The 22,017-nt window shown below is 38.2% G+C and overlaps 1 protein-coding gene across 1 annotated transcript in view; it reads right to left on the bottom strand.

The window, feature by feature from the left end:
- The window catches only part of CPQ (carboxypeptidase Q), a 443,268-nt gene that overhangs the window by 154,784 nt on the left and 266,467 nt on the right, over nt 1-22,017 (bottom strand). The window contains exon 5 of the mRNA XM_032421783.1: nt 8,453-8,564. Coding sequence (XP_032277674.1) covers nt 8,453-8,564 — 112 coding nt within the window. The remainder of the gene's footprint in view (nt 1-8,452; nt 8,565-22,017) is intronic.

Here is a 22,017-nt window from a genome sequence, read left to right as displayed (position 1 = left end):
TTACCCTATCAACTATTCAAGATTACATTGTTCCCATTGTAGGGAAGAGGAAACAGATCTAAAGATTAAATAATTTGTCCAACATAATACAGCTACTAACTAGCATAGAAAGACTGGACTCTAACATACTTTTAACATGGAATATATGCTTATTCTGCTATACAGCCTGCCTCTCATTTATCTGCAGGGTTTGAGTTATTTAAGGATTAAGGAAGGAGATTTAAAGGGTTGAGAAGTCCATGAGACCTGGGTCACATGGTATAGTCTGGAGATGCTGGTGTCCGGGCCATGGGCTGAATATCAGCTCATCAATAACGATGATCCAATATGAGGAGGGCATTAGCAGCATTACAAATAAGTAATCTAATAATAGTCAACTTCTTTCAATACTTTATTTAGCCTGTCATCGCTAGCACATGCCTGGTAGAAACTTTCCATTCCTAGAGCTTGATTTTGAGAATGTTCACAGAGTTGGAGGGGCCTAAGAATGAATTAAATTAACCCTTGCCTCCCAGGACCATTTTAAAAATCCATTTAACCATCAGATGTTTATAGTATATTTTCTTGTTTCTTTGTTTGTGGACCTCTCTTTTTAGGCAAGTTTACTGGAACAAAATTCATTCTAAGCTGGGTAAGCCACAGTTTTTGCAAAATGCATCATTACCATGATGCAGAGAAGTGTGTAGGTGAAGAATAATACAACATATCTGGAAACCCCATCACTTCCTCTTTGGTATATTTAGCATAGCGAGGTAGAAACTGGCTTATCAGCCCCACAGCAAACAAAATTTGCTTAGTAACTCCAAAGCTGTGGTTTTCCAGACTCTGTATAGCTGGGCTCTCCCCAGTCCACTTTTCCTGTGTCTCCATTCTGTTCATCATACATCTTTACAAGTTAAAGGATGACACCTATCTGGTATCTTTATTTTAGAAAGAACTCCTATCATGTCAATCCCATGCTTAAAGTTTTCTATGGCTCCCTCTGCCTCTATATAGCATCAATTCCAAACTTTAGCTTTGCATCTAGTGTCCTTGACAAGCTGACCCTCACCTTTTATTTGACTCCTTTCTAGCCAGTCCTCACTCACCTATTGCTCTAGACTTACAGAAACATCCTCCAGTCCTCAAACTATGCACTTTCATGAGCTCTAATTTTGTCCTTCCTTCTCCTACTTTCCACCCATTCAAGGCTTAGCTCAAATGTCTCTGTCCATGTGAGGCTATTGCTGCCTATGAGTTCCTTGATGGAAGGACTTGTATTCTATTCATTTTATTAGGCTACATGAAATAGGTGTTCAATATTTATTACTGAAATAGGAGATCTCCTTGTAAGCCAATTTGTGCAACATTGTGATGATACTGTCTTAATGAAGTAGCCGACGTTTTCCAGACAGTCCTGCCCTGGACTTCTATGGATCCCGTTCTTGGGTGGGAGGAAATCCACTGGGGCACTAAGCATACCATTATTAAGTCTTTCCATAATTCTTCTTCTCCAGGATAAATAATGCCAAAGCTTCCGATTCCTTTAACAAACAACACCACATTTCTTAACTTTCTAAGGGCATGCAGGCCAAATCAAAGCAGATGTGGGGGAGGAAGCTGAGCACGCTGTGGGGAAAGGGGCCCCCTGAGACTCACCTTTCTCAGCATTCATCTGCCATCAGTCCAGGCTTTTTGTCAGGCAGGAAGGAACTGCTCACAGTTTGCATGCCACTGGGTCTGGGTCTTGTCTATGTCTACACAGAAATGGTATATTCTAACTAACTGATAAAATAGTAACAGCAATATTCATGCCAGCCTCAGGCTCTAAAATGTCTACGTAATCTCCCATACCACATCCAAACTAAAAGGCAGAAGAAATTCTAAGTGATTCATTTTACTTCATCTCATGGACATATTTAGAAGATCAATCTACACACAGTTTGTCTTTTTACACATACCAGTGGAAATGTCTATGTCGGCTGATGAGGTGTAAAGATGCTAAGTATTTTAGTGAAACTTATAAATGTGATTAAACCTCAGGACAACTTCTCAGCAATTCCCAACTGAAAAAAATATGTATCTGCTACAGGTCTTCTGGTAAAGCCAGACATGCCACTAGAGTAAATAACATATCTGAATAAAAAAATGAGATCATCCTCAAAAAACCATGAGAAGAGGCCACAAATGCCAGTAAAGCTACTTTTAGAAGTAAAAAAAAAAAAGAAGAAGAAGAAAGAAAGAAAGAAAAGAAAAAGAGTAAGTATATTCTTAGAGTCTAATTCTTCTACTGTTCTAGGTATTTGTCTTATTATATACAATTATAAAGAGTCAAGACCAAAACATATTCAGAAAAATAAAAGCAAATCACCATCTACACATTAAAATTCAAATTAATGAAAATGAAATTTAATGTTGGGAGAAAATATTTTTCTAAGACTTAAAACAAGTTAATTTCTTAGTTCCAAAGCAGATGTATTATTCCCCAAAGGTATTATTGAGGATCAATGATTTTAAGAGGATATCTTTCCCAGGGCTATCAGTCTCCCTTCCTGTGTTCACAAAATAATTGTGGAGGAAGAGCATCCAAAGTGAGAGTAGGGAGATTTTGTGGCATGTTTTGGGATAAAAATTCCTTCTAGAAAAGAAAAATGCTACCAAATTCTGATGCCTTTGGGGCCATGGAAAAACCTGGTAGAGAGGCCTTAGCATATGTCAAACATTTCTGATAATACTACATTCATTTAAATGAAACAGTCTCAGATATCGTGGATAAGAAATTAGTTGTTGGGTAGAGTTTGCACATGGGTACAAATGTGCTTCAAGAAGAAATACAAGAATAATCTCTACCATGCCAATTAAGGAAGCACTGAATGGTTCCATCTTGTCAGTATTCTGGCAACCACAAGATCCCAAATACAGCCTAGAAAATCTAGAATGAAAACAAATCCAAGGCTATTTGTACTCAGTTCTATAAAGTGTACCTGAGCGTGTATTTTGTATTCTTCTTCAGTTCTGTCAACACCAGTAATGCCCCCAGAGCAGTGTTTCCCAAAGCATACTCCACCCACGAATATGTATACTCTCCCAACAAAAGTTTTTTGATGAATCAAGAAATTACCAAGAGGGAGTTTCCTAAATTTATTTGACTATTCATTTTTTTTTTCTATATAACATCTCACTATCCTGAGGATGAGGTTCCCTAGAAACAGACTGGGCACATTGTTCCAGTAAAATAGTATTACAAAATACATATGAGTAAGGACTCAGGCTGCCTGGATTTAACTTTTTTACATAATAGCTGTGTGATCTTGGGCAGGGTACTTAGCTTTTCTCTGCTTTAGTTTTCTCTTCTGTAAAATAGATATAAGAAGTGCATTCACAGCTTGGAGTTGTCAAGAAGAAAAGAGTATATGTGCATACTGGAGTGCTTAGCGCAATGTCCACGACATAGTAATATTCTGTAAGTGTTAGCTTTAGAACTGTTATTATACTCAAAGGTATGGCAAAGCCCAGTGGGGGAGGTCCTTTCCAAGTGGGATTGCCTTTCTAGTCTGGGCTAGTGCCAAGCTGGCTTCAGGGCTCTAGCTGTCTCTAGCTCTACCTCTTAGGTTTCCATTTTATTAGAAGTTGTTAATTTCCCTTGCTCGGTTATTCTGGATTGGACTTCCTGGGACTTTTCCAAGGGAGGCTTGACTGAGGAGAAGGAAATCCTCTTCCTGGATGGATGCCTCCCTCTAAGAGAGAATCCACTGCATTCGAAGTGGGTGTCTAAAGCTCTAACTACACCAAAGCCTTGGCACGCATGTGGCTGTGTGCCCTTGTGTACTTCTGGGCCTGGAGGGCTCGAGGACTCCTGCATAGCTCTTCCTACTTCCCAACTCTGCCCTGTTGTTCCCGTTGACACAAGTTAATGATAATGGCGATGCCAAGAATCTTTCCTTTGGCTTTTGAGGGTTTTTTTTTTCCCCCCGATTACTCAAATAACACCTTCTTACTATAAAAAAATCTAATGTTATATAAAATATTAAATAAAAAGTGTACATTTCCTGCAATTTTGCAAATCCCCTCTTCCGCTACAATCCCAAGACTGTTACTGTCAACAATTTTCTCCTCATTTTTAATGATGTGCAGGACTGGAGGCTCTACACTCTGCTAGGAATTCTTCATTGTGCCCCTTTAGAAAAGAAAGCTTCAATATTGCCTTTGTGAAGATGCCCTGATCCAGCCACACCGTCCTCGTCCCTCCCTTCACTAGGTGTCCGAAAGTCACTTGTACATACTTCAATTAAAGAATTTAAAACAGTTTCATGGCAATTTTTGAATTCAATGTCTCCCCTACTTCAAGGATTTTGGGGACCATGTCACATTCCTCTTTGGTACAAGGCACCAGTGCACAGTAAGAATTTGCTGAGTGAATGAGTGAAAGGATATATAAATAAACTATTTTTCTAACACACAGACTTTTGAGCCCTATAATAATCACAATCAGGACACTTACATTTAAATTTCTCAAACAAGATGTTTCACATATATTCCACATTTCAACAACTAAGTGGTGCTATTAATTCTGATCTTCTTCCTTTGTTTAGGTCTGAAAACTCAAAATTCTAACTTCACAGAAAATGGTAAAGTTGGAAGAATTTTGGGATGGATGGTGGTTTATTTTTCAAGTGCCAAATGAACATTTTGAGGCATAGCATCTTTGACCATAGGCTTTGTTCACTGACACCAGAACATTCTAGGAAATGACATTTCAAATAAACAGTTTCGAGTCCAGTAAACCACAAACACAAAGAAGTATTCAATAGCATTTCACAACAAATAGCCTTCTGTTGACAGTTACTCAGGAATGACTGATTATATTTGGAAAGCATAGATATCTCTTCTGTTAGATTAATTGAATATAGTTTTAGCTGATGGCCTGGGCAAAAGGGTGAATCCATTAGAATAGTAAAAGAAAAGAACAAAGGAAAAGAGATAAGAAGGATGAATCTTAGAACTATATTCCTAAATATCAGAAATCCTCTCTGGACCAACACTTCAAATTCATGAGCCCCACTGAGGGACTTTGACATGCATGCTGCATGACATATTGTTCAAGGAACATCAGCCAAAAAGAGTTACTTTTCTTGGAAAAAAGATTACCACAGAGCATTTGTATTTCACCACTTAAACAGTTTGGGCTTAATATAATTAAGTAATATAATTATGAACCCATTTCCCAAAGTCCTATTTCTTGTTCAAGCATACCAGTAATTTTCAAGCAGAACTTATATGTCACATGTTGGACCCAGTTCTTTGCATTAAAAAACATAGACAATCTACAAATAGAAATCCACAATCTAATTTTAACTTTAGAATTAAAGAGTTAAGACTCAATGGGTACAATCACAGGAAGTGAGGTACAGAGTGGAGATTGGGCATTTAACCTAAGCCAGAAGCAGAGGCAGGAAGTGAGAAGGAGAAATTCAGATTCCTCAAAATTTATTATGAAAGTAGAAAAAAGTGAAGGGGTCACTGGATTTCCATCACACAAGAGATAACACCTTAAATAGTAAAGAGAAAGCATTTACGATAGCAGCTGAACATAGAGTTACATCAGTATAACTAACAGATTAAGTGAGGAAGCAATATAATTACTAATGGAGGTGGGGGTAAAAAAATTACCATTCTCCCTTACATAAAAAATATGGTACTATCAGAGTCAGGCTTACTATAATAAAAGTTAACATTTATTGAGTACTTGGGTTGGGTCAGGTACTGTTCTAAGTACATTATATGAACAGACTATTTAATTTTCAAAGCAATTCTATGAGATAAGGACTACTATTATCCCAATTTCACAGATGAGAAAACTGAGGCACAGAAAGGCAAAGGCCACATGCTTAGTAAGAGGCAGGGCCGGGATATGAACTCAGGCAGTCTGGCTCCAGAGTCTTATGCTTTTTTAACAGTATGTCATGCTGCCTCTTAACACCTACTCAAAAGAAATATTACTTTTGGGGGCACCTGGGTGGCTCAGTCAGTTAAGCATCTGACTCTTGGTTTCAGCTCAGCTCCATGGTCTCAGGGTCGTGAGATGGAGTCCCACATTGAGCTCCGCACTCAATTCTGCTTGAGATTGTCTCCTTCTCCTCCTTCCTCTCTCTCTGTCCCTCCCCCCAGTTGCTCTCTCTCTCTTGCTCTCTCAAGTAAATAAATCTTTGAAATAAAAGAAATATTACTCTTTATTTCAGAGTTTTATTCATATGTTTATATAGGTTTTCAGAAATCTATAGGAAAGTTAAGTCCTGAATTGAAGGAGACTGGTTACTAGCTATCAAAAGCAACAGAAGTCAGTGTTAGAAAAAGATACTCAATTCACCTTCGCATGGTGTTACATTTATCTATGCAATTGAATCCAACTCAATTAACAATGATTTAGGGTCCCATGCTGAGTACTAAAAAAGTAAGATTCAAAGCCTAGAGAAGATACCACTTTTATTCCCATCTAGAGCAGATAAAATACTCCGGAAGCTTACAGTTAGAAGAGATGAAGAAAATGAAGACCAGAGAGTTCAAATGACCTCCTGAGGCCAAAAAAGGAATTTGAGGCACAGAGGGACGTAAACTCCATTTCAGATGGGTCCAGTTCTCTTTTCGCTCTACCACTGTTTCTAATCAAGCTGGCTGAACACATCAAAATAAAATTAACCTCCTAAATGTATATCTGGGCCCTATAAGGAAGAAAATGCTTGATATCTCTGCTTGTCTCATGTCTGGAACCCACTTCATTCTGGAATGAACAGATCACCAAGGGAATATTTTTAAGGGAAGGAGGAGAAGACTCACATGTAAAGTCTCCCAGATCTTCTCTGAAGAATATATGTTTTGGGGTTTTATTTGCTGGACAATTCATCTCTCTCAAACCTTACCCAATTCTAAAAGCAGACCTTGAAATTAGATGCATATTGCCACCCACATGAACAGGTGCATGCGTATGCTCCAACTCTATTCTAAGGGTCTTAAGAAGAGAAGACATGCTTTAAACCTTTCTGTATGCCCAGCTTTTACAAACTGCCTTCACACAGTGGGTGTTCAGTATGGAAGTGATGTCAAAAGTTTAAGTACCCTCAGTGTAAGGTTTCCAATGTAAGGTTTTCTTCCCCCCCCAAAAATGGCCCTGTATCAGGTCTTTTAGTGATTTTTTTATTAGATCATCTCAGTGGACCAATTTTATACATTCCTCCACCACCAGCCCTGACCTGCCAAGGGACATTTGGCAATGTCTGGAGACATTTTTGGTTGTTACAACTTGAGGAGGATGGTGCTTATTGGCATCCAGTAGATAGAGGCCATGGATGCTGCTAAACATCCTACATGAGACAGACCCCACAACGCAGAATTATGTCACCCCAAATGTCAGTAGTCCCAAGGTTAAGAGACACTGGCCTATTTAAAAGTAAAAAAATATACAACCACCTTTCCATCTCGCCACTTTTAAAACACAACTAAAACATAAATCAAAATGGTACACCAAAGATTTGCCCCAAGCAAGATCATTTCAGCAATCTATAGTTAATAAGACCAATCATTTAAAGGGCTTATTTACAGGATTGGAAGGGTTCATTAAACACTAGAAGAAATGCATGAATTTAAACACATATGTATGTATGTAAGCAATGGAAAGCCTTCACCAAAGAGGATGTTCTCATCTTTACTATATCTGAAGCGGAGGCATTCCATAGTTACGACATAAAACCTTCTGCTGATGAGGCATTTTACGGCCACCACTGCTCTGACTCAGATGTGGAACTCTGACTTGAAATTGTTTAATTATTTCTAACCTCACTTAAAATCTGCCTTTTGGACCAGCACACAAAGAGGAAATGTATGTTTTTTGTTTACAAAGAGGGTCATCAAAAACCGCTTTCACTATTAGCTTTTCCTTTTTACGCCTGCCCATCTTCCTCATGCCTAGGTTCACCTGGAAGTTCCAGTTCTTCAGCCTGGATTCCTTATTGTGGGTAAAGGGATCATTCCTTCAGTCCGGTGTTGCTCTCTTTGACTTCCGCCATGGAAAGATGGCTGCAGTAAAGCTATCTTAACAGCCTGATAATGTCTTTAAGATGAACAAGGGAAAGGAGGCAGGGGGAGCTGCTGACTTTTCTTTGCACTTGGTCATGGGTTTCCTTACATAGTCTCTAGCTGATGTGGTTACATGTGCTACGGTTTTATTTGCTTGTTCATTTTCCTAGTGGCTGATCATGTTTGATACTTTGGATGTCTGGTGTACACTTGAATAAAAATTTCTCTCTTTAAGGGGACAAATTCATTCTTTCCTGAGAATCAACTGACAAAAAACATACAGACCTCAGGAGGATCTTTGAACATATCACAGTAACTTATCTGTTCAGTATTTTGTGTGTTGAGTTAAATATGTCACTACTGAGATCCCCACACATTAGTTAACGACTTTCTAAATATTTACCAAGATCTTTAATAAGTGAGAGGGCTTCCCATGATATAAAGGCTCCACCACCATCATCCATGGCACCCTGCCCAACGTCCCAACTGTCCAGATGTCCACTGACCAGTACAACCTGGAACAAATCATAACAAGAGAAAAAAAATAAAACTAAGCAGAAATGACACCAAGGAGGAAGCATTCACAGTCATTCCAAATACAGATATGAAACTTTTATATGTTCTTTTCTATTTTTACATCTTAAAATATCTGTGTCATTACCAGTGGAAAACCTGATAGAAGGCATTACAGAAGGGGTGGAAGGGCATCCTAATAGCAATAAAAATTCTCACCTCGTACTTCTCTTTATTAATATAACTTTGAATACTAAAGTAAAATGGTTTATTACTGACCAATGTTTGACAATTTTATTACATGGCTTAAAACACAAATGACATAAAATGGAGCTCAAAACTTCAACCATATTCTCAGCTGTCCCAAATTCTAGCAGACATATAATAGACATGTGTTGGATTGAATTCAAATGAAAAAGTGAGAACAATATTAATTTTTTAAAAAATGATTATGCTTTGTGTATTATAAATCACTCTGGTGTTGAATAAATACACTGGAGCTACAAACTAGAGTCTCAACAAAGAACTTTTTTAAAAAATCCAATTTACATTAGTGTTAAGTAAGTCTACAGATTATATTATAAATTTTAAATCACCATAGGTTTAAATTTTTTTCAAGAATCATTAGTAATTCTCTCCAGGAAAATATAAAACATATTTCAATGAAACTAAACTTTATGAAAACATTTTAAATGAAGCAAGTAAAATGATGCTCAGTTAATGGCATATCCATATGCAAAAATTGTATCTTGACCTCTATTTCATACAATATACAATATCAAATCAGATGAATTACAAATCTAAATAAAGATGTTAGAGGAAAGCATAGAACAGTTCTGTCAACTTGGAGTAGGCGAAGATTTCTTAAACTGAACCCCAAAAGCACAACACATAAAAGAAAAAAATAAGGGCGCCTGGGTGGCTCAGTCGTTAAGCATCTGCCTTCGGCTCAGGTCATGATCCCAGGGTCCTGGGATCAAGTCCCACATCGGGCTCCCTGCTCGGCAAGAAGCCTGCTTCTCCCTCTCCCACTCCCCCTGCTTGTGTTCCTGCTCTCGTTATCTCTCTCTCTCTGTCAAATAAATAAATAAAATCTTTAAAAAAAAAAAAAATAATAATAATAAATCAAACTTTTAGAAAAATAAGGAATGTCTGTTCATCAAAAGACCCCAATACATGAGTGAAAAGGCAACCAAGATATTTACAGTACATATACACAACAAAGGAACTATACCCAGATTATATAAAGAATTCCTATCAAACAGTAATAAAGAGAGAGCCAATGGATAAAAACATGGGCAAAAGACTTGAACAGACAGACAACTCACAAAAACAGATATACAAATACTAATAAACATATGAAAAGGTACTCAGGTTCACTATCATCAAGGAACTATAAATTAAACCACATTCAATATATATCCACCAAAATGACTAAAATAAAAAATGCAGAAAATGTCAAATATTGGTGAAGAGATGGAGCAACTGGAACTCTCACACATTGCTGGTGTGAGTGTAAATGCTTACAACCACTCCAGAACACTGGCTTATCTACTAAATCTGAACATACACACACCCTATGCCCCACTCCTATATATTTCCAACAGGAATGTATGTGTATATATACTTTCACCAAAAGAGATGTACTAGAATGTTCAGAGTATTCATAATGCCCCCCATCCCCCTCCCCCAAAAGAAACTATTTAAATGCCTGTTAACAGCCCAATGAATAAATTGTATTGTATTGAATAATAGAACACTACAGAGCAGTAAGAATGAACAAACACAATACATGATCAATGGAAATGAATCTCATAAACATAATGAAAAATGAAAGAAACCCGACACAAAATAATATATTATGTATAATTCCATGTATATAAAATATAAAAACAATCAAAACAGGAGAATGGTTATCCAAGGTGAGAAGGGTTAGTGACATGAAGGGGGTACAAGGAGAGCTTCCGGGGTGCTGGTCACATTCTGTTTTGTGATCTGGATACCAGTTACACAGGTGTGCTCAGTTTGTAAAACAGCTTATCTTGTTACACACTTAGGATCAGTGTATTTTTTCTGAGAATATTATATATCAATAAAAAGCTTTCAAAAGTCAAGCAGATTGATGTCTATGTACAGCATGTAGTAAGCAAACCAAAGTTGACCCAATCTTCTTGATGAATGAAATAAAAATGCCCCATGACTTTGGGAAAGCAGGATTTGGGTTCTGAAATATCAGAGTGACCCCTTGGCGCTGCCTGCTTCCCCACGCAGCTGCAGGATCTCCCGTTGAGTCTGTACACACACACACACACACACACACACACACACACACACACAGACCCCGCCTACGTGACTTCACTGTAGTCAGAAACAAGTACAACGCCTTGTAACTAACAAGGCTAACAAATGGCCATGTAATGAACCCAAATGGATTGTTTCTAAGGAAAGAAAAAAAAAAAAAAAAAGAAGACGAAAGAAGAAACCATATTGCAATAGCAGGAAATTCTGATTCAGAAACTGGTGTAATCCCATGTGGGATGAACAAGCCAATTAGCAATGTTCTCACCATCCTCAGAGCCATTTTCCCAATGAAGTTAGAGTTTCAGTGGATTAAAAGTGTCAAAATGCATTTTAATGCACTTTTTCCCGGTTAACACGTAAGAGTAACTAAATCGAGGCAGCTATTATTTTATCCTTTAGAATAACTGAGGTTACTTTATAATCACACATCTTTGTTTTCTAAAATGCCTACATTATCCAACCCAGAATTATTACTTAAATAATTAAAAGATGGAGAAAATGGTTTTGAATGATAGGAAACCAAATGATATCCCATAAGATAAGGTCTTTGGCACAGTGCTAGAGAAGAATGGTTACAAACCATTTAGATTATGAGAGCTTGTTTTAATATTTTTTAATCAGAAAATGTATCAGGGGCCACCATGGAATAGCAGTTATAATTTTGATACAAAAACTACTAGGTAATGACAGTTTGGGAGCATTTTTAATGAACTTGAGTTTTCCTAACCGTAAGAGCTCTACTACCCTTAGAAAATAATAGTGTCCAAGGTCTTCTTCCCTACTGCAGCCTCACAAAGGATAAATCAGTAAATCCTACAAACTCTCCATGCCTAATGTCAGCGTCAGGCAGAAATGAACACTGCCTATAATACATTTGGATCTGATTTAGGAAAACGAAATAAAAACAGACTACCCAGAAACACAGAAAACTCCGGTTTCATGAAAAAGAATCACCTGATAAAAGAGGAAAATACACAGTCCCTTCCCTGCTTCTGTTCCCTGACGTGGGGCCCTTAGCACAGTAACAGGGCCTAGAACCTACAGAGGAGTGGGGCACGCGCTCATTCACCCGAGGCAGGCAGAGCATCGACCAATTCCCCAGCCCCCACCTTCCTTTTCACCACCATGTCTTCCAAACACAGTCAAGAGCAAGAAGTGTTAAAACCATAGCAGCAGCAATAGGAGCCACACCAAAACAATTAGGAAGGCAAAAGCGGAACTGCCATGGTCTGAAATGCAGTTTATTTGTGAGGCACGCATTGGCCCTGACTACCAGAGACTCGGGCCTTGGCGTGGGGGTGGGGGTGGGAGAACCTAGCACAGGAGGGCAGAAATGCACTGGCTGGAAACCTGCTATGATGAACAATTTGAGTAGCATTGGCTCACAACCCCCTTCGGGCCAGCTGCGGGTCTGAGAGCAGAGATAAACCAAATCAAGGGTTGACAGAGAGCAGCCTCAAGGACAAGCCCCTTACTTCTTTGTTACTGGTGCAGATGGAGACACTGAGTGCAAACAGATTTGCCTGATTCAAAGATGAGTAAGGACATAATCAAAATGGGACATATGAAAAATACGGCAGAACAAGGAGAGAAAACAGCCTCAGAGCAAGCACATTCTTATGAAAACAAGCTAATACAAGATATTGGAGAAAATGTCACATCTTTGGCATTCACTGCAAGCATTTATTCAACAATCTGTATTGAGTATTATAGGTCAGAGATACAGAAATGAAAAAATAACTAAATAGTCTATCTTAATGGCATTATCATTCTGGTAAGGGAGGTGGACAATAAATAAATACAATATAATGGTAGTTTTAAGTGCTATAAAAAAAAAAAAAAAACAGGACAAAGGAAGAAAACAGAGAGTGGTGGTGGCAGGGAGAGGGACCATCAGTCTGCTTCCTCTTAAACTGGACGACCGCAGGAGAATTCTGTGCCCGCCCTAACAGTGAGAGAAATCTGGATAATCTACAAAATCGTCACTTTTTAAGGCCCATCACAGATCTCAGATTGTGATTCAGCCAGAGGAGCTGAATTCCAGAGGATAACAAGCTCATCCAAGGAGAGATGGGACACATGAATTGCTTGGCCTTTTGCAGTGACAGGAGGAAGAGTGACAGTGACAACAGATGGAGGTGACAGACCCAAGCAAAGGGCATTGGCTAAGGGGAAGGGGTAGAAAATTGCACTCCCACCCTGTACTGACACTTGGAAAAACACGTATGTCTCTGGGGGGTAGGTCAGGAAACCTGCTCACGCCCACAATCCTGCACTAATGTAAAGCAGGGGGGTGGGGGTGGGCTACTTATTCCCAAGACATATGGCAGAGTCTGGCTTCCACAGGGGCTGGGGGAAAGCAGAAATGTTGAGAAAGCTCCACTCTTGACCTCCGGCACACAGAGGGGCAGGAGAACCAAGAAACTACCCTGTCCCCACCAGGGGCCTGCAGTGAGTAACAAGCACTGCAGTAACAACCTAGAGCTCAGGGAAGGGCAAGAGCCCAGAGAGAAACACCTGCTGTGGTGCAGACAGACGGAGTCTGCTGAAAGTGGAGGATGAAGCAAGACACCGGGAAACCTCCTCCAGCAACCCAACCCCTAGAGAGACTAAAAACAGAGTAACAGCAACCCATGCCAGACCAATGTGAAGCAGGTGAGCACCAAAGGTAGGAATAGAAACAATAAAATCTAAACCTAGCTCAGCTATGAAAGACGGACTTAACCACCCTCATACCAATGGCTTGACAGAAGAAGAGGCATAATCACTTTTGGACTCACATATTATTCACCTCAGGCTCTACTGTTCTCTTACATATGCTATCCAGCATCCAACCAAAATTATGACGTATAAAATAAGCAAGAAATAAAATGATCCATTGTCAGGAAATAGAGTATTCAATACACTACCGTAGACCCAAATAGAGCCTGGATATTTAGAATATCAGATAAGGACTTTAAAATAATTATGATTAATATGTGAAAAATCTAGTGGAAAATATGGGGAATTTCATCAGAGAGATGGAAACTATATTTAAAAAGTCAAATGGAAATGAAAAATATAATTATGTACAGATGGATTAAATACTTAAATGAAGTAAAAAATTAAAACTTATGTAAGAAAAAATATCTTCATGTCTTTAGGGGAGGGGGAAGAATTCTTAAACAATATATAAAAAATGCAAAGCATGAAGAAAAGATGCATAAAGTCAACTATAAAAACTGAAGACTTTGTGTTCATTGGGAGAAATCATAGGATGAGAGGAGTTGCTACAAGTTGGGGGAAGATATTTATCATACATATAACCAAAAAGTGGTTTATATTAAAAATATATAAAGAATTCCTACTATTCAACCAGAAAAGATGAGCAACCCAACAGGCAAATGGAAAAAAGACATAAACAGGCATTTCACAGAAAAGAAATTATGAATGGACACAAGCATTTGAAAAGATGACCACCCTCATTATTTGTTGGGAAACAGAAATTAAATCCTCAATAAAATCCCACTCCGCACCTAAGTGGAAAAAAACTTAAATCTGACAATATGAAGTCCTGGCAAGGATGCTGAGCAAAAGGAATTCTCATCCACTGCAGGTAGGAGCAGAAAATTGTTAAGACCCTTTAGGAAAACTATTAGGCATATCCTTTTAAAAGTTGAGCATATGTGCATCTCACAACCCAACAACTGCACTTTAGGTGCGTATGTTAGATTAATTCCGGCACTTGAGTTCTTGGAGACGTGGGTCAAAATGGTCAAGCTGAAGCAATCACAAGGCCTCAAACTGGAACCAACCCAAATGTCCATCAACAGTAGAATGGATAAATAAATTGTGGCACAGTCATACAATGGCATATTATAAAGTAGTGAAAATGACCTATACCTATATCTATCAAAATAAATGAATCTCAAGACAAAAATACTGAAGCAAAGCAAAAACAAAAAAGGAAATCACAAAAGAAAGAGAATAAATTTCAAAATTTGGCTGAACTAAAAAATATAATCTTTAGCAATGCATACAAAGAGAGTAAAATCATGAAGAAAAGCAAAGTAATGGTAAGCCAAAATCAGGATAGTTTTTTATATCAGATGGAGGCTGGGACAGAGTGGAGATGATCAGATAGGGGCATACACAGATGATTCGAGTGGGCTTCTAAGACACTGGCAGTGTTCTTTCTCTGAAACTGAGTGGTGAGATCATATGTAATCCTTTCATTATCATTCTTTATGCTGTACACATGTTAAATAAAGTCTTTTACAAGTGTGCGATATTGAACAATAGCAAGAGTTATCAGAGATGTACCTTTGAAGCATGCGGCTCAGATGGTTTTGTAAGTGAGTTCAAACAATCATTACAGGTCAGATATATCTCATCCTAATTCAGCTGTTGCAAAGCAAAGAAAAATATAGAAAATGTCTGTATTTATTTACAATCATAATCTTGATTCTAAAACCTTAAAAAGATAGGATCCCCCTTAAAACCAACTAGAGATCAAAGATAAATGTAAAAATCAAAAATCACTTGTATTGAAAGCTATCATGACAATGGCTCAATGGTCTTCAAATGCCCATAGTAAATGGAAGTTATATATATACCAGATATGCTAAGAAAAGACCACTATTGACTCATTCTTATCTTCTTGGCATGCTTAGTTTTCAACATTTTACATTTTAAATTGTGAGTTGTATAAGTGTTAATCTAAACCTGACTGAGTTCTTATTGATTGATCCTTAATAAACAGGATGTCCACTTAACTATGAAGCATGCTTCATTTTACAAATGTTATGCTCAATCAAAAACAAGAAAGACAACTACTCAGTGTTTTTATTTTTTGATTTTGTGATGTTTTGCTTTGCTTGCAGCTGCTTCATTCTCTTGGTCTCATTTTATTTGGTGTATTTTAAGAGGTAGCGGGAGGAGTGTCAGGGTTGCAAAGTTCATGGCCTGGTGCATTTCCAGACACAGGAAATCCCCAATCCAATTTTCAACAACAAAAATCATTAGATAGTTGAAAAATATGACCTACAAAAAAAGGAGGAAAAAAAACTCTCATTATTTGGCCTTAGAGAAGAAGCCAAGAAGTGATCTAATAATGGGCTTTAGCCATGACGGGGCCATCTGTGGAGGGTATGAGCAGCAAAAGATACAGCAAGGGAACCAGTTCTGGGCTGTAGCAGTGACCGTGACGGTCATATACATGATCAAGAATTTTCTGATGGAAGGCTTTTGTAGAAGTTAAAAAAAAATGGCCAACAGGGGAAAGGTTATGGAAAATTTCATTCCTGGGAGGGTTTCTAAAACAGGACACATTCTTAGGTCTTAAATGGAAAGCTAACTATGAAGAGATAAAATCTTTCAAGGTTCCACCTAGTCCAATATTCCATGTCAGCTCTCAAGAATTCTTCTTCTTACCACTTTAAAGGGGGAAATTGTCCTTTGAAAAGTCTCCATAACCTCAACAGACTTCTCCCTGAGCATCTCCTAGATACTCTGGCTGCCAAGATCTTCCCACAATTTAGAATCTAAACACAGGTGGGCAGGCACTTCTCAAGAAATCCATGTTTTCGAAATCCCTGCCAGAGACAAAGTCTTGGCTTTCAGAGGACAGTTGCTGAATGTATTGTGCTATTGCCCAACACAGACAAAAGGGATTATGTTTGAATAAATATTGTCCTCCCCAATGAACAGACTAGGTGGTCTACTGAAGAAAGCTAGGCTCCTGACACACAGGGTGTGTTCAGAGGCAACACAGCAAACATCTGAGCTCCTTTTGAATTAATTTATATTCAAGCTTTATTTAGTGAAACTGTTGGGTATTGATTGCTTACAGGATACAGACTTCTTTCACAAGAAAATGAACCACCTGTCCAAATGCTCACCCATCACCACAGCTACCCCTGAAAGGAGCTGTTTCCATCCTTGAGTGTCCCTTCTTACATGTGCAGGGCACTCAGATTGCCTTCATAAAAGAAAGATTGTGCCTGTTCCTAGTTGAATAGTCTGAGCACATTGCTGATATCTGAAGATAGGACATGAAGGGCCTAATTTATCTGTAACTCACAAAACCAAGCCTTAGGTAGATTTATAAACGTGATTGCAGTGTATTTGTAAGAAATGGCTGAAATTGATTCAAGATTGACTTGTGGATCGGACACAGGAGAGAGTATCTATGGAAGGAAATCATTCTGATTCAATGAAGGTAAGTGGATTTCATCCAGAAGTCATGACTGGTTGCAACTGGAGATGGTAATCTTTGAAATGAAAGAACCGTGTTCCTGAATCCCTTCTCCTTTGGCCTAAGCAACCACAGGGTAAGTTGTCTCACTTAAGAGGATGGGAAGAGTAGAAAATTTGAATGACAATACTGTATTTGAACTTCCTCAAGGGAGGAAAGGGAGACAGAGTTTAGGCACTTTCTATCTCAATAGTGATCACCTTGCCCATGGTCAAATCCAATTACAGGGCATAGCTGTAACTTCTCTATTCTGACAGCCATTCACTCATCACTATGTTCTAGGCTTTTGTTAGACATGGTGCATAAGATTAAAAAATAAAAAATAGAAGCTTTTGGTACTTTAGTACCAAATTTTCATTTTTCAATTGAGACAAGCTAATATACCTCGGTATCATCATAGAAGATGAGGGCCAAGGTGCTGCCTATGGAAGGAAGGAAGGAAGGAAGGAAGGAAGGAAGGAAGGAAGGAAGGAAGGAAGGAAGGAAGGAAGAAGAAACTTTAACTTTTTTTTTTCTTTTTTTTTTTTTGCCATTTAGGTATACAAACAAAAGGATTCTTTTTGGCCCCTAATGTTTTATAAAATCTCAGAAGCCTATGCAGCTTAGAGTACTGTTTTTGCTGTTTGTTTGTCTATTGATTGTGGAAACTTTCTCAATTCTTTAACCTTATGTGACTTTCTGAATATTGTCTACAGAAGTCAATCTGCAAGATCAGCTGAAAGCTTCTGTCTACACAATATTCTGTGGCCTCCAGCTCTGGACCTATTTGATGAGCCGTGAAAAGAAAGTGAACAACAGACCAGGGGTTCCTAACCAAATGAGTATTGTCACTTTGAAAAGCACAATGAGGCTGTACAATAATTCCTCCTCTACCACCAGTTCCCATAAAGAGGAAGACAAATTAGCATGGATTAGTATACAGATTTACTTCTGTGTAGTTCTTCCTTAGTAGAAAGAACTTTGGTTTGAGGATAGGGTATTTTTAGTTACTTTGTGAATGATTAGGAATGGAAGGAAGGTGGGAGGGAGAGAATGAAGCAAAATGATAACTAGCACAAAAAAGAGGAGATGAGGTAGAAGACAGATTAGAAGGCAAGAAGACTGCAAAGAAGCTTTGGCAAAGGCAGAGAAAGGAAAGAGAAAGTAAACCCAGGTCAAGATGTGAACCCAGGCTTATGTCCAGTTGCTGAGGCTCACGTGACAAAATTAAGAGAAATTTCACCATATCCTGAGTTGCACTTGCTTGATGTCATCATGAGTGTGGCTAAGACTAGGTAAACTGAGAAGTGGGAAAGAGGCTTTGAGAAAGACTAACCTGCCATGATAGCCTGTATATTTTAAATAACAGTTACCTAAATTATTTCTACCTCAAACATCCAAGTTATTCTGTTAGCTCCTGCCTGCCAAGTCCTGGACCAGGTAGTGGGGAGTCAGAAGTCAACCATCGCAAGTCCAAGACTTTGGCAGTGAACTTTGGGGTAGCTGCATGGTTTCTAATGATGCCAGCACTTGGAAGACAACTTTAGTTTTGATGCATAAATTATAGCTTAAATAAAAGACAGTCAAATAATGTTATAGATGCCCCTAGAGGACTTTTCAATGATCTAATTTTTACCTTCAGGACAGAGTGTCAAGAAACCAAGCTTACTTTGAAAGATTCCATGTCTGTACAGGCAGCAAGCTTACTGTCCAAACACAGTGCTTCTGGTCTTTACTCCTCTCATCATATTTGAGCTCACATACTCTCAGCCAGGTCCCTTTAGTTAATAATCTCTGCATTCAGACTCTAGGAACATGCCAAATTTCCATTAGTATACATTGTTTTAGGCAGGGGCAAATACCAAACATTTTATTTTCTTGTATCTTTGTGCAAAAGAATACTATTTTGCTCATTAACCCTGACTCAGTCTTATTTTTTATTGGAATTTTCATGTCCAGAAAAAAAGACAGAATAGTTTTTTTTTTTTTTAAGATTTTATTTATTTGAGAGAAAGCAGGGGGAGCAGCAGAGGAAGAGGGAGAAGCAGGCTCCCCACTGAGCAGGAAGCCCCATGTGGGGCTCGATCCCAGGACCCTGGGATCATGACCTGAGCCGAAGGCAGACGCTTAACGACTGAGCCACATAGGCATCCCAACAGAATAGTTTTCTTAACTAGTATTGTACCTAATGTAAATGTTATGAGAGACAGAGAAAAGTGTATGTTGTGTATATTTGCCCAAAAGGAAAAACTCTTCCTTTCCATTTAAAATATAATAAATTGAAACTTAACTTCAATATTCACTGTCAAATAACACATGTACATGAAGAAGAGAAGTAATAATTGTAGTGTCACAAGACTCAAAAGTCCCCAAAAAGCTGGTTAACCTCATAATGTTTGTACACCACGAATCAAAACAATCCGAAAGTGATTTCTTCTAAGTCCAAACTAACTTGAAACATGGTCATGCTTTGCACAGTACAGAAAACTTATCTTCTGCCCTCTTAAAAGTGAACTTCAAGGATAAGGAGTAGAAGCAGCCTCAATGTCATAATGTTTGGTAATGGCAGACCTGCTGGACAGAAAGGGATAAAAATTGGCCCTGGGGACTCAGAGCCCATGAGGAATGACTATTAAAAAAAAAAAAAAAAAAAACCATAATGAGAATACAAGGTAATTTTCAGAACATAACAGAGACCACAAAGGACAATGAATAGCATAGCGTTCTTCTCTCCAAAATGCAATTAATTGAAATGAAAGAACATCATGATAAAAGAATGCTCAATGGATACTGTGACATTATTGTCACACTGCAGACTTAGATTTTTTAATGTCAACACTTAGAAGGTTATCCATGTTCTCCTAAATATTTTGGCTTGTCATGAGATTATATTCTCATCAATTACATGTTGGTTGCAGCCATGTGTTTTGAATAATTAATCATATACGTTGGGAAAAGGAAGGAAGGAAGGGAGAGAGGGAGGGAGTAGGGGAAGGGAGGAGGGAGGGAGGAAAGAAGACTCCTCTCAATTGTGTGTTTTCTAAAGAAACAAAAATACTGATAAAAACAAATGTTTATTAATTTAACTTGTATTTTATCAGCACAAACAGTATATTTTAATAGACTATAAAATTAGAGCAAGATTAAAAGAAATACAAAGTACAGTTCTCATGAAATTATATTTGTTATTAATGTTAGCACTTGTTTAATTTAAGTCAGCCCTGGTACAACCTCATACAGTATTTCCATCAATACCTTGGAGACATACTTGTGAATTTTAAGATGATAAAAATATAGGATGAATCATCAATATGTTGGACCAAATAATCAAGACTCTAAAATATCATCCTGAAGCAGAAATAACAGCTTATAGCCAATAAGATATTCCAGCAGGGATAAATATGAAGGTATACACTGCCCTCTGAGATGGTGGGTTGATGGCAGTTCACCTGGGGATAAGCAGAAAATTCAGGTGGGCCTAAGCATATTGAGTGAACAGCCTTCCTGATATTTCCCAGAATTTGCTTATTTTCTTTATTTGCATAGAATTACATAAGTTAAGAAACCTCCGATGACCCTGGATTCCTTCTCAGGTTCCTACTCTAGAATGACCCTAAGAGATCATGGCCAACACTCTGCCTTTACACAGAGAACTGATCTGCCCAAGCAGCAGGGTCTGAAAACAGAACTCAGGGCTTCTCACGCAGAGCTAAGGGTTATTTCCTTCCCATCCCTCTGCCTGCTTCACAAAAAACAATGCAGAGATTACTTTTGATTGCTTTTCTCTAATGCATTACCTTTTACTTGACCATGCTGAAAATTAATCTGCTACTTTTTGCCTACACATATAGTCTAAAGAGTTTTTTCAACAATTTATCCCTATCAGCTTGGCATGGGCAAGTTATTTAACCCCTCTAAGCCTTGTTTCTCTATTTGTAAGGTGGGAATAATAACACAAACCCAACTTTAAATTGTGTTGTGAGAATGAAATGAGATGACATAATAACTTCATCACTGTCATAGTCACTGGGCACAAAGCATGGACTCCTTACATGGTGGCCATTATAGTATTGGTTACACCGTAATTACTGTAAGATAACCTCAAACATTGCAAACAGTTGTCTCTAGGAAAGACCCACTGGGGGAGTTGGAGAGTATAGTAGATTTCACCCACACTGCCTTAGCAGGCACAGCTTTAGGGTACTATGTGCTGCTAGTTTGAATTAAAGGGAGCATCAATCACAAGTACATGTTATTTAGAAATACTACAAACACTCTAAAAATGTTTGGTGAGTCTAATTTAAAACAGCATGAACTTATCCTATTTGAAAACATTCGTACACCATGAAATAGCTAAGTTACATTTTCATTTCAATAATAGGTTGCAAAGGGGAAAAAAAAGTTATACCTCAAGCAATCACAAACACACAGCCCTCCCTAAGTAACTCTGCAATTACTAGGCAACCAAGTAGTGCTGGGTGAAAATGAATTCAGGTATTTGAACTAGAGCTTCCCATGCACCTGAGGTGAGTTTTGTCCTGGCAATAGCAAATCTAATAAAAGATTCCACTGTCAATTGCTTTTCTAGAGCTAGCGAGACTGATCACACAAAGGCTCTCTCCTTAGAATGGCCTAGAATATAGGGAGAGAGTCCAGAATAGATTCTCGGAGAACACATCAAAGTCTGGCATATTTCATATAAAAATGAGAAGCTTAAGCCAGGAAAAAAAAAAAAAAGAAGCATATCCTGACATCACATTTTAGCATAATCTCTGTGGAGAAGTTACAAAAATCGCCAAGAATAGGGAGTGGATGATAAAGGGCAGATATCAATTTTATGCTGTTGTAGACAAATTTAAATGTAGCATTGTTTGGAGATCAAAGAAAAAACTAAATGGCCTGCAAAAGAGCACTATTTCATCTCTTTCAACTCTATACTC

This window comes from Phoca vitulina, unplaced genomic scaffold (assembly GCF_004348235.1).
Source record: "Phoca vitulina isolate PV1807 unplaced genomic scaffold, GSC_HSeal_1.0 scaffold25, whole genome shotgun sequence".
NCBI classification, from domain to species: domain Eukaryota; kingdom Metazoa; phylum Chordata; class Mammalia; order Carnivora; family Phocidae; genus Phoca; species Phoca vitulina.
This window is presented reverse-complemented; position numbering and strand designations above follow the sequence as displayed.